Consider the following 13,036-nt stretch of genomic DNA (forward strand, 5'->3'; position numbering starts at 1 on the left):
TAAATTCCCATTGATTAAGGGCTCTAAACTCTTACCTGTTCTTTATCTGTTTACAGCGGAATGGCTACTCCAAGGAATTTGTGATTCCCTTTGGCATTACCTTGCACTTCTTCAGAGTAAGGAATCCAGTTCTGATCACTAATCTCTTGTTCAGTATAAGTAAAATGTTTGCAGTACAACATAACATTCTACAATGTATAGTAGGAATAAATTGCAAGGCTGTTGCAAAATTTTATTTTCTTATAATTTACATTAAAATTAATTTCTGGGGATGTGGGCAACACTGGCAGGGCCTGTAATTTATTGCCCAACCCTAGTTACTCTGTAAAGTTTGATATAACTGAGTGGCTTGCTAGGCCACTTCAGAGGGCAGTTAAAAAGCGACCACATTGGTGTGGGACTGAAGTCACACATAGGCCAGATTAGGTAAGGGCAACAAGTTTCATTCCCTAAAGCAAACCAATCGTGTTTCTACGGCAACCTGATAGATTCATGGTCGCTTTTTTACTGATACCATCTTTTTATTAATAGATTTTGTTTTAACTGAATTCAAATTTTTTGCCGTTCCAACATCCACGGGAGCGACATTAAACACAATCATATCAGTCTGTAAGGCATTATACTGAATGCTATAATCTCACTAAAATGATCTCACTAGCATGGACTGCTGCTGCCTCCCTTGTTCTTAGCCCTTTGTATACTTTGCTGTTTGTTTTTTTTGACTGTTCTGATTGCTCTCTTTACTTAATCAGGCATTCTTAAATCGAGTGAGTAAATACTGAGCAAATCAAAAATGTGACCTGAACCCTGAGATTGAGTAGTTTTTATAACTAAGCATTTACTCCTTTTTATAATATGGTAGTCGATCTCCTCTTGCAACCCTCAGGGATACAGCCAGTGACCTACAAAAGGAGCTGGATAAAATCTGCAATTGGGAAATCAGTAGCAAATTCCATACAGATAAGTGCAAGTTGCTACATATTAGTAGGATGATGATGTATAAATGGGTAAAGCTTAAGCACAGAGGGATATGAATGTGATAGCAGATTTGGCATTTAAAATGTCAAATCACTGTGGAGCAGTAATTAACAAGCGAATAGAGTGCCTAATTATATTTCTAGGTCAGTTGATTATAAATTAGAATATTACAGAATATTATTATTACAAAGCCTGGGTCAGAATGCACCTTGATTTCAGTTTTGGTCACCAAGTCTAAGTGAAGCATTCAAGTCGTGCTGGCGGTCTAAAGAGCCACAAGGTTGACCCCTAACATCAGAGGATTAAATTATAAGGAAAGACTGTGGAAAATGGGACTCTACAGTCTTGAAAGGAGGATACTGGAAAGGGACTCCTTCTCCCTTCCAGAAGTATATGTTATTAAAAGACATTGATGAGGTTAATCTGGGGCTCTATTTCAAGGTGTGCCAAGATACGAGATATGCTTAAAAGCTGGTTAAATGAAAGTTCTGAGCAGACAAAAATCTTAGACTTACTCGAGAGAGGATAAATGGGTTGGGGCCTTGTTGCATGAAAGAAAAAAGGGGAAGAAAAATTAAAGATAGCTTTTAAAAAATAGAAAGTTTAAAAACAAAAGTAGCAAAATAAATGGTGTGTTCTTGTGCGGATGTAACTGGCACATGGTGAGCATGGAGGGGCCCATTGTATCACATGGTAGACATGGAACCATAATGGTTCATGTTGTCACATGGCTAGCATAAACCCCTCAGCAATGTCACAGGCTTGCTACAGTGTTAGAATCTTAGACGTACGATATAAGATAAACAGACATGACTTTTAATTACTTGTTTTCTTGAGTAAAATTCAATAACTCAAATGTATGATTTCCATGGTTGTTTGAACTAAGTTCTTAGTAAGAATAAGGAATCTCTTCTGTAAGAGAGTGCAAAATATTCAATTTGTAACTAACAAAAGATTTTTTTTAAAAATTCTTTCAAGCTACCAAGTAATCTGTAGGAATATTTTACAGGAATGTGAAGAATGTAAAGTTTGTGCATTTATTACCTGAGTGAGGCTGTTATGTAACTAAGTCTAAAAGGGAATCGAAAGAAGATTTAAAAATAATAAAATAGAAGAGAAAAGCTCTTAGTAAACTTCCGTGACGTACCATAGACACAAATGAGGTTTGTGTAAAAACAAAAGTAAAGCACATTGATCCGTACAAACCTCACCTTTTTGGAGGTTGTATTTTGATCTTCCGGAAGATATGTTTTTGTAGTGAAAAGTATAAATGAAGAGAATAAATGTTCCTGAAGAAGTCTTTTATTGCATCTGTTTATTATAAGCAGCTTCTAAAAAAAAAAGGATCAGATCAGCCATGATCTTATTGAATGGCGGAGCAGGCTCGAGGGGCCGATTGGCCTACTCCTGCTCCTATTTCTTATGTTCTTATAATAGAAATTGTGCTCTGTCCTAAATTGAAGATTGTTTGGTACATTACTGATGGCATCATTACAGGTGATAAGGCAGATCAGACCGTGGTTGTACAAGCAGTTCCTATGCATGGGATGGGTGGTATCCTATATCTGTGGGGTATACTGTTGCATATAATCTGCATGTTGTCTCCCATCTTAATTTAAAACTCCCTCTCTTCCCCTTGTTTGGTGCTGTGGAAGTGACCTGGGATATTAAAAAGAACCTGAAGTCAGATCATTCATATCCAAGTCATTGGACCAGATCCTGGCTCCTGTATAAAGGAGACCTCAGTACCCAGTGACCTGGCCACAGCTACCCCTAAATAAAAAAAAATATTGCCACCCTATAAGGAAGTGCTTTAATGATTACATTCTGAAATAAAATCAATGTAGGCAATGGGCATTGATGATATAATTAATATGTAACAAGTTCTGTATGTTTCAGGGTTTGCTTAATGCTTGTGTCGACTGTGAAGAACCAGATTGTGTTGTTGCTGCTATTCTGAACGATGGCAGAGCACGTTGTCCCCTGCTCATGTTATCTGCAACGGTAAACACAGTTGTATATGTCGTAATATTTGTGTGTAAACATTGCAGTCCTCTTCCTTTGTTTGTGTTTGACTCAGCAATGACTTTGTTTGTCATTTTCCATGAGTTCATAAATTGTCCCTATAGGGAATAGACACTGAAGTCTCAGGCCAATACATTCAGTCAAAGCACATTTATTATCATAACCTAATTAGCCATTCGCTAATGTATTGTACGTTAGAATATCTGAGCAATATCAACATAAAATTGGTGGTTGTGATTATAAAGTTATATGGTCAAATGACAACTTTTATACATTGCAATTGGATACTGGTCACCTAAGCTATATTTACCTGAGTAACTGTTCTAAACTGTTATAAAGTTCCTAGAGTTGTGATGAGTGCCTGCTTATATGGTACAAATCTGGTAAACTCCAACAGCTTAGTGCAATCATTGAACAGACTGTGGAGTGGTTGCTGTGAATTCACATTTAAAATTTGTTTTGTTCCCTTTGGAGTTTTCTTTGTGAAATGTAATTGTGTTGTATATAATTCATTTTACTCCATACCCAATTTTGCATAACGATATGAAATATCATGATTACACAAAAGCTAGATAAGAAGCACCTAACCTTGGGTATAACTTGATATAACTTGATATAACATGATGTTAAAAACTAAAACTAGTTTGATTGTTTAAAATATTGAAATAAATTGTTAGAGGAACTATTTACTGGCTGAGAATCATGCTGCACCATGGATTCATTGGCAGTGGTTTTGTTGTAAATAATTTGTACATGGTGAACTCCTGATCTAATCTGGCTTGTCAGAGGGTGAGGCACGTCTTGCAGGATAGAAAGGAAAACTAGAGAAAGACAATGTGAGCCATTTTCTTGGGAATGTCTGTTTCTCGAATACTATGGTATCATGCTGTTTGCAAGCATGGTCCCTTAAAATAAAGGGATCAAAGATAAGATGGGTGTCGGACAAAGAGGTAAGTTTTAAGGAGTGTCTTAAAGGAGGAGAGATGGAGAGGCAGGGGGGTTTAGGGAGAGATTCCAGAAGTTAGGGCCTAAGCAACTGAAGGCACGGCCGCCAATGGTGGAGCGATTAAAATCGGGGATGTGCAGGAGGCAAGAATTGGAGGAGTGCAGAGATCTTGGAAGGTTGAAGGACTGGAAGAGGTTACAGAGATAGGGGGGGGCGAGGTCATGGAGAGATTTGAAAACGAGGATGAGAATTTTAAAATTGAGGCGTTCCCGAACTGAGAGCCATTGTAGTTCAGCGAGGATAGGGGTGATGGGTGAACGAGACTTGGTGTGAGTTAGGATACTGGCAGCACAATTTTGGATGAGCTCAAATTTATGGAGGGTGGAAGATGGGAGGCCAGCCAGGAGAGCATTGGAATAATCGAATCTAGAGATAACAAAGGCATGGATGAGAGTTTCAGTAGCAGACGAGCTGAGGCGGGGTGGAGACGGGCAATGTTATGGAGGTGTGGGCGGTCTTGGTGATGGCGCGGATATGTGGTCGGAAGCTCATCTCGGAATCAAATAGGACGCCAAGGTTGCGAACGGTCTGGTTCAGTCTTAGATGGTGGCCAGGGAGAGGAATGGAGTTTGCAGCGGGGACCAAAGACAACGGCTTCAATCTGCCCAATATTTAGTTGGAGAAAATTTTTGCACATCTAGTCGGACAAGCAGTGTGACAAATGAGAGACAGTGGAAGGGTCGAGGGAGGTGGTGGTGAGGTAGAGCTGGGTATCATCAGCGTACATATATAATCTGACTATGTGTTTTCGGATGATGTCGCCGAGGGGCAGCATATAGATGAGAAATAGGAGGGGGCCAAGGATAGATCCTCGGGGGACTCCAGAGGTGCTGGAGCAGGAAGAGAAGCCATTGCAGGTGATTCTCTGGCTATGACCGGATAGATAAGAATGGAACCAGGTGAGCGCTGTCCCACCCAGCTGGATGATGGAAGAGAGGCATGGGAGGAGGATGGTGTGGTCTGCAGACAGATCGAGAAGGATGAGGAGGGATAGTTTACCACGGTCACAATCATCTAGGATGTCATTTGTGACTTTGATGAGGGCCGTTTCAGTACTGTGGTAGGGGTGGAAACCTGATTGGAGGGATTCAAACATGGAGTTGTGGGAAACACTGTTTTCAGATGACTTTACAGCCGAATAAGAAGTAACTGCAACTTCAGGGTATTTAGATGCAAGTTTAGCTGCTGAACGTTATCAGTTGTGTTTGCAAAAATAAATAGTTTAGGAATTTCTTCAAGTTCAGAGATCCAAACAACAGGCTTTCAGAATCATATTTCTCTAGCATGTTTAACCTTGTCTCACAACTTTAATGTAACTGCTGTCTGCTGTGGATCTATTTGGGTCTACCACGATTTATTTTTTAGTTTAAAAGTGATATTTTGTTTATCCACAAAAAGTTTTGAATATGAAACTACTAAGCCTGACCCTGTTAACTATCGTTAATGTCAGTCTGTTGTGTCTTGTTCCTGAAGTCTTGGTGGCTGAAACTGAAGCCTGTGCTGTTCACACAATGGAAACGGTTTAGTGACGCTTCACTTCCCAGAGAACTACAGAGGATGGAAGACAACCAATGTTGGGCAAACAGGTAATTCAGAAATCATGACTGCTTCAGAAATAAAGGCCATTTAGGGTTATTTACAGAGTGAAACCTAACACTAGCTGTTCCTGTAACTTCATTTCTATGGAGCTAAATGCAGCTCCTACTAAGAGCTGTAATACACAATAATTACTCTGTTTGAAACGTGTTCCTTAAGTACTGTTAGAATGCCACAGCAAACACATCAAAAATCATTTTAAAAACAGTTTTTCTGTGACTTAATGCCTTTTCTTTTTTCCTTTTATGGGGATGTAGTCCCCTGTGAGGATGTTTCTGCCAGTGAAAACTGTCTGCCCTTTTAGGAAATCCCACCCTGGAACATTGCTTTCACTACAATGTATTTACAGATCAAATCTGATTGTTCTCACTTTCCACTGTAGATCAGAACACATGGCTTGTCATTGCAGTGTTGATGATTAGACAGTAGGCGCCAGCATAGTTCAAAATATCTATTTGTTTAAAGTAAATTGGACTTGAATCACTGGCTAATACAGTGGTAGTGTCTGAGTAGTTATTGATTAAAGATATGGATGTGCACAGAACCATTAAGTTACTAAGAAAAAGGCTTTTTGAGGTTCAAAATTATGTGGAAGTGTAAATGAGAAATTGGAATACCAACTGTAAAGGAAGTTGCTGTACCATTATCATCAATAAACATTCTGGGGGGGAATACATGTTTCAGGTTTTATTCATGGTCTCTGTTACTGACACTTGGGAATTATGTGTGTTAAAAATGCACACAATGCAAAGTGACCACTTTTTAAAAGTGTTCATTATGGAATTACTGAACACCCAATGAAATATCTTTCATCAGCAAAAAAATCCCATTAAATATAAAGGGGGTTTTACCTCAAACTTCTAGCAAAGGAACCCTCTGGGAAAGGATTAAATTAGGCAGACATCTTGCTTCTCATTACCAAATCAAAAGCAAAATACTGTGGATGCTGGAAATCTGAAATAAAAACAGAAAATGCTGGAAATACTCAGCAAGTCAGACAGCATCTGTGGAGAAAGAAATAGAGTTAATGTTTCAGGACTGACTAAGGGTCATCGACCTGAAATGTTAACTTTCGTTTTCCACAGATGTTGCCTGACTTGCTGAGTATTTCCAGCATTTTCTATTTTTGCTTATTACCCCTGCTTGAAGTGTGGATGTTGGGTGAGGAAACTATCACAGTGCTGCCACCTGGTGTCGAAAGGTTGCTGACACTCAACACTAAATAATAGCACTTGGGCAAGGTAGTGGGAGGCAACTGCAAACCATGAAACCAGAACTCATCTTCAGGACAGGAGAAAATTGCAATAATGAAAAACATCAATTTAATAATTCTGGTAATGGAAGCTCAACTAGAATTCAAATTGTTCAACATGATCTGTTTTGGATGTTATCTCTATCCTTACATTTTAGAAATACATTAGATTGTTACCTTTTTTTCCTTGTGATTCCACAGTCAATAAGTTTACTTCTGAAGCTTTTTTTCTTTAAATTGTCAGATAAATTTTGGGAGTACATGAATAAAAAATTGATGTTGCGAAATAACAGGTTTGAGCAATCAGTGGGGTTGTTTTCAATGGCCCCTCTTCTACAAACTGCAGTTACAGATTGAAGTACAAGACTTAATGATGGGAGGTTTATATATTCAGATTTTTTCTTAAATTGTTGCAGGTTACTTTCGGGTAAAATAGAAAGTCCTCCACCTGATATTCCCTGGGTTCTTGGTGCCTTTTTATACTTTACTCTGCGAAGGGAAAATGAGCTAAGGATACTTCAGACAGCAATGAGAAAGATCTGTGCTGAAAATGAACTGGTAAATGTATTTTATATTATCTCATTTTCTTTCAACAGTGTACACCTCTTAGACAGAAATAAGATATCAAGAGGCCAATACATATATAGATGATTCTTAGACACATTGAACAAAATCCAGACAGCAGTGTTTGCTGATGAACCCAGTCTGATGTGTTTTCATATTCATATAATGGTTACTGTATCAAAGTGATTATCCACATTATTTAACCCTAGTTCTGTTTACACTCTACAGACACAATTAGACACAGTGAATGACTCTGGAAAGGTTGCAACATTACAAAAACTATTTTGATGTAGTTTGTAGGATGGCATGGGGGCACTGAACCCGTCAATATATATTAGCCCCAGCTCCTTATTCTGCATATATATTGTAATATATTTATCAAGTGGTGAAGAATGGAAGACCTACTGTTTGTAACTAGTACCAACATTGAGGACTTTTCAGTTATGCAGAGCTTACTTGCACTCAGAATTGCTAATTTTCATGTCTCTGTAATCGTGATTGCTTAATTGCTAATCAGCCGTGTGTTGTGGAATATTTTTGCACATAGTCATGAGAGAGAATTTCACCCCAAACTGTTCCCATGCACCTCCCAGCAACCAGCACTGGCAGAGGCTGGGAGAAGATTGCTTACCCACCCGTACAGCTATGGAAAGGCGGTTCACCTCTGGGAGGGGGAGAAGAGAAATAAATTTGGAGGTTGCATTTATTGATGCTATTAATCAGTTATGCTTATTTGACCAAATTTAGCTAAGAAATCTTGTTCTATCCTTTCACTATAATTGAAATACCCTAAATATCTGTTACATATGGAAACTACCATGAACTACTTTACCATTTACATGCTGCCTGTCGACAGTATAATGAGGAAGCAAGTGGTCAAGTTCCACATGTATGCTGAACACACCCAGCACCATCTCCATCAATCCGACGGCTCAACATTCACTGTTTTGCCCTCCTAATGTTAAGTGCTTTGTGGTTATCTTTTTGCACGTGAAGATACAGATTGTTGTTATGTGATCTGCCTATTCCTTGTTTTTCCTCTTGTTTTCCATTATTTTTAAATCATGGAGGTTAGTTAGAAATGGTGATGCTACAAGCAAGCCACGGTCTTAAGTTTTTTTTTAATATGTTCTGGGAAATTTGAAAAACACAAAAATCTACTGCCCCTTCATGGTTCTTGAGAGTGGAGCATTTTATGCATTATTGAGTTATAACTCATTACCAACATCCCAAAGCCAAGCAAAAGTATACCTCGACAATTAAGACCTAAGATGCAGTTGTCTTGTAATTGAGGAAATGTAATAATAGGGATGGGGTTTGTCTGATATGCAAGATCACATAAGAAATAGGAGCAGGAGTAGGCCGTATGGCCCCTTGAGCCTGCTCCGCCATTCAGTAAGATCGTGGCTGATCTTCTACCTCAACTCCACTTTCCTGCCCTATCCCCATCCCTTAGTGACCAAATATCCATCGATCTCCATCTTGAATATACTCAATGATTGAGCTACTACAGCCCTCTGGGCTAGAGAATTCCAAAAATTCACAACCCTCTGAGTGAAAAATGTTTTCCTCATCTCGGTCCTAAATGGCTGACCCCTTTTCTTGAGATGATGACCTCTAGTTCTAGACTCTCCAGCCATGGGAAATAGCCTCTCAGCATCTACCCTGTCAAGACTTCTAAGGATTTTATATGTTTCAATGAGATCACCTCTCATTCTTCTAAACTTGAGAATATAGGCCCATTCTACTCAAATCTTTCCTCATGGGACAACCCTCTCATCCCAGGAATCAATCTAGTGAACCTTCATTGCACCCTCTCTAAGGCAAGTATATTCTTCCTTAGGTAAAGACACCAAAAAGTACTCCAGATATGGTCTCATCAGAGCCCTATATAATTGCAGCAAGACCTCTTCACTCTTATGTTCCAACCCCCTTGCAATAAAGGCCAACAGTGACAATATCACCTCCAAGCTTTTGATATAAACTTGTGCACCTTTTGATTTCACATTTTAAAAACTTCTTCTTTCCAGTTCTGTACTACCCTTGTGTTCTATAGTAAAGATGTGTATTAGTTTTAAATTGGACTATAAAGGGAAACATAGATCCAATTTAGACTATTACATGAAACTGCATTGTGTAGAATAAAGTAGAGATTTTTCACTTTTTTTCTGATGGTATCAAAACCTCTAGATTCATGAATGTTTGTCCATTAATCACTCTTTTTATTTCAGCTCCAGATTTCTGTGCTGTATCTCAGTTTGATGGATCTGATCACATCCCTATTGCAACCAAAGGTAAATATGTGTTGCTCCATCCCTACAAAAGTTTGCTTGTCAGGCCTAGAGATTAACTGTTTCAGATACAGAGGTGTGGTACAGCCAAAGATGTGTGCTGATTCACAGAAGCTTTACATATTTTAGTATGCACTGTTCGTAATATTGGCAGGAGTCCACTTGTCATTTACATGAATAGCAAGCACAGTGTACAGTTTTCTATTAGTGGTTTTGTACTTGGACCTCCAAGAAGTTACACCTCAAGGGTGATGTTTTTACTGTCCAACAATGAAACCATCATTCTCCTATAGGAGCACAATAACTTATATGATATAGCACATCACCATAGAGCAAACTTCTTTCCATGCTTGAAGTAAAGAAAGGAGGTCAGTACTTAATCACTATTAAATTAACACATCTATACAGTTGGAGCATAACTGGAAAGTGTAGTGTCCAAGTGTGAAATACCTATATACATTTATATAGCTGAGGATCACTGTCAAACTCACCTGTGACTTTTGGAAGCTGTGTGATCTTGACGTATTCCATTCTTTAATCATTACACATCTTTTGCACTAAGAAATAACCTTGGAATATTTTGGGGTCATTTTAATGTGTGCATTCCATTTAAATAGATGATTTATAATTTGCTTTGAAGCTGTTTGAATATGGTTCTCCCATGCACCTGGGAGTCTGACAATTTTGTTGTTTTTATTTTAAAAGGAAGCCTCTGGCTTAACTGTTGCATTAAAAACATGTGCTGATGTAGTCATGGTTTTGGAGGAGCAGAACAAATCCTGGCTTAATGTATTTTTGGTAGCGAACAAGGGTAAGTTGTTTCACCTTGTCCTGACTTATTTTTAATCAGTTTCTCAAATACTATCCTGCTAATATCTGAATCGCACACCTCCTACATATTATCCCAAAACTGGAGACATGCCAAATAAGTATTGATCCCTCCATTATTACTACCAGATGAGATGGTAAATAGAAGAATGAGATGAATAAAGTCAGTTTTTCTCAAGTGCCATGTCAGCAGAGCAGTGAGGAGCCTGCTAAACATATTGAGCTTCAGTGAGTAACAAGCTTGATTGGACTGGGTGTTTTATCATCTAATGCATGATCAATAATTATTTTAATTTATCTTTAATCATTTCTGCAGAATAAGGTTTATGTTAATATATCTATTTGTGTGGCTAAAATATACAGTGCCACAAAAGACATTTGAATGTAGGCCCCTCGCTCTTTTTTTTACAGATCGCGGGCCACACCAGATCCTGTACATCATGATCTCTGATATGGAAATTAAACTTCTTCCTATTGCTTTCTACAGGTATAATATGTAACTCTAAAACAAATTAAGACCATTTCATCAATAGCTTACATTTAAGAAATGCTATTTCTGGGGTGAGTTAGATATGTATGCAGCCCCAAGTGGCCTATTTTCTTCAAAAGTGGTTTCTGAGGGGGTGAGAGTTTGAAATTGAATTTTATTTTGCAATTGCTGTACAAAACTTGTGGCGTGATGAATGTAAGGAATTGATTATTGACACCAGCCAATGAAGCATCAAAGATGCATGGCACTCTTCTTGCCTTGACTCAAACAAGAAAGGTTTTCTTGAACTTCTTTAAAGGATACTGTATTAAAACTGATTTCTAACTGTTCACACCCTTTATGTAGGAAATCAGAACAGTGATTCTGATTTGTATTCTGCATATTTGTAACATCATATTTAAGTCTTTAATAATTCTCAATTTTCCAATAGCCTTATTCCTGGTCTGGATCCAAAGCTGCTTTCTTCTGTCATGAAACGTCCAGATTTCCTGTCAGTAGCCATCACTCTGTATACAGCAATGGTCAAGCTCTTCCTTGATGGAGAAGATATAATCCCAGCCTCAGATCAGTGTGATTTACAAAGCTCCAAGCAGGTAATGTTCAATCCCTTTCTCACAAGTTGCTGTTTTCTAATTTAGTTTGAGTGGACAAGTTTTTTGTTTTTTTAAATTTGTGGTTTAGTTATTTTCTTTTGATGAAGGTAGAAACAATCTGTTTCTGTTGTATACCATTATTCAACACTATTATTATCAATTTCTTTCATGATCATACCATGTTCAAGTAGCTTATAGTCTTTCTTTGCTGCGCCAGTGCTAGGTGTCACTATTTCTGCATGATCAATGCCATGTTCTGGTTTTGAAATACAATTTATTTTCATATTAAGTGTTTCAGTTGAGATCAGCATTAACTGTTGTTGCTTCAGTTAATGCCTCTTGCAATCAGCCCATCACTGGTTTTAGACAATGCCAGCAGCCAGATTCAAGCCTTCCACATCCTGCCAATGATTCATTCTGACTGGTACGCACCATTGGTGTCTGACTTGTCTCACACCTTTGCATATGTAGACTGGTTTCACTGCGCGATAATGCACTCTGCTTTCACTTCTGGGTCCCAGGTTCAAATCCAGCCCTAGTTCTCTGCTAGCAAAAGATGTTCAAAAATGTGCTGGGGTACAAGTAGAAAAACCTTGAATTTTTTTAAAATGCCAGCAATATTTTAAAGCAGTCGCAGGTGGGATTTCTGCTGTGAATTATTTTACTACTGTGCAGTCAGGTGTCCGCCTCTAGCCAACAGCATGGTTTCTCTTTTGGCAATAGGAGATTTCAGGAGTGCCACTGGGTAAAGGAGCTATTTTATTTCACTTGATAACAAAATTTTGTCATTGAGAAGGAAGCATGGGGAAAAAATCTGAATAAAGCCACTGCTTTTAATTTCATCAATAAAGAATAAGCTTTGCTTTTGTTCCCAGCCTGACCCTTTGGGATTAATAACTCGAGGGCATCAGTTCCTCCTTTGTACAATTCCATGGTGTCCTGCTCAGACAATTTCACAACACAACAAAGTAAGTAAGAGCTTCTGACAAAATTCACTGCAATGCAAGTAAGTGATAATTCCATCATTAGTCACTTAAACCCTCCTTCCTTTTTACTTGATACTCTTATTTCACTTGATTATTTAAGGTAATTACTGGTGATAATCTCCGTAAAAGCTTTGTGTCTGAGAATGCAAAGAACCCATTTCCTTCCTACTTGTCTCGTGCTAACAATGCGATACAATTGGTCTACATTACCAATAATATCGGAGAATAGCATTCAGCAACAAAAACAGAAGACAACTATGATCATTACATACCAAAAACAGAAAAGTTAAGTAAGTTGAAATAAGTTAATAAACTTTGTTCCAAATTTTAAAAATGGTTACGTTAACTAAACGTTTAAAAGTTTAAGTTCTAACTGAAAATTTAACAGAGCAGTCTGAGACCTGCAGAAATAGATTATACAGTGGCC

General features: G+C 38.2%; 1 protein-coding gene across 1 annotated transcript in view; it reads left to right on the top strand.

Moving 5' to 3' along the window:
* LOC137333715 (Fanconi anemia group A protein-like) overlaps positions 1-13,036 on the top strand; it is a 79,383-nt gene that overhangs the window by 63,817 nt on the left and 2,530 nt on the right. The window contains exons 34-42 of the mRNA XM_067998023.1: positions 57-116; positions 2,878-2,982; positions 5,483-5,595; positions 7,274-7,415; positions 9,653-9,715; positions 10,418-10,523; positions 10,952-11,027; positions 11,461-11,623; positions 12,499-12,591. Of these exons, the coding sequence (XP_067854124.1) occupies positions 57-116; positions 2,878-2,982; positions 5,483-5,595; positions 7,274-7,415; positions 9,653-9,715; positions 10,418-10,523; positions 10,952-11,027; positions 11,461-11,623; positions 12,499-12,591 (921 nt within the window). The remainder of the gene's footprint in view (positions 1-56; positions 117-2,877; positions 2,983-5,482; positions 5,596-7,273; positions 7,416-9,652; positions 9,716-10,417; positions 10,524-10,951; positions 11,028-11,460; positions 11,624-12,498; positions 12,592-13,036) is intronic.

The sequence above is a fragment of the Heptranchias perlo genome, chromosome 16 (assembly GCF_035084215.1).
Source record: "Heptranchias perlo isolate sHepPer1 chromosome 16, sHepPer1.hap1, whole genome shotgun sequence".
In the NCBI taxonomy this organism is placed as follows: domain Eukaryota; kingdom Metazoa; phylum Chordata; class Chondrichthyes; order Hexanchiformes; family Hexanchidae; genus Heptranchias; species Heptranchias perlo.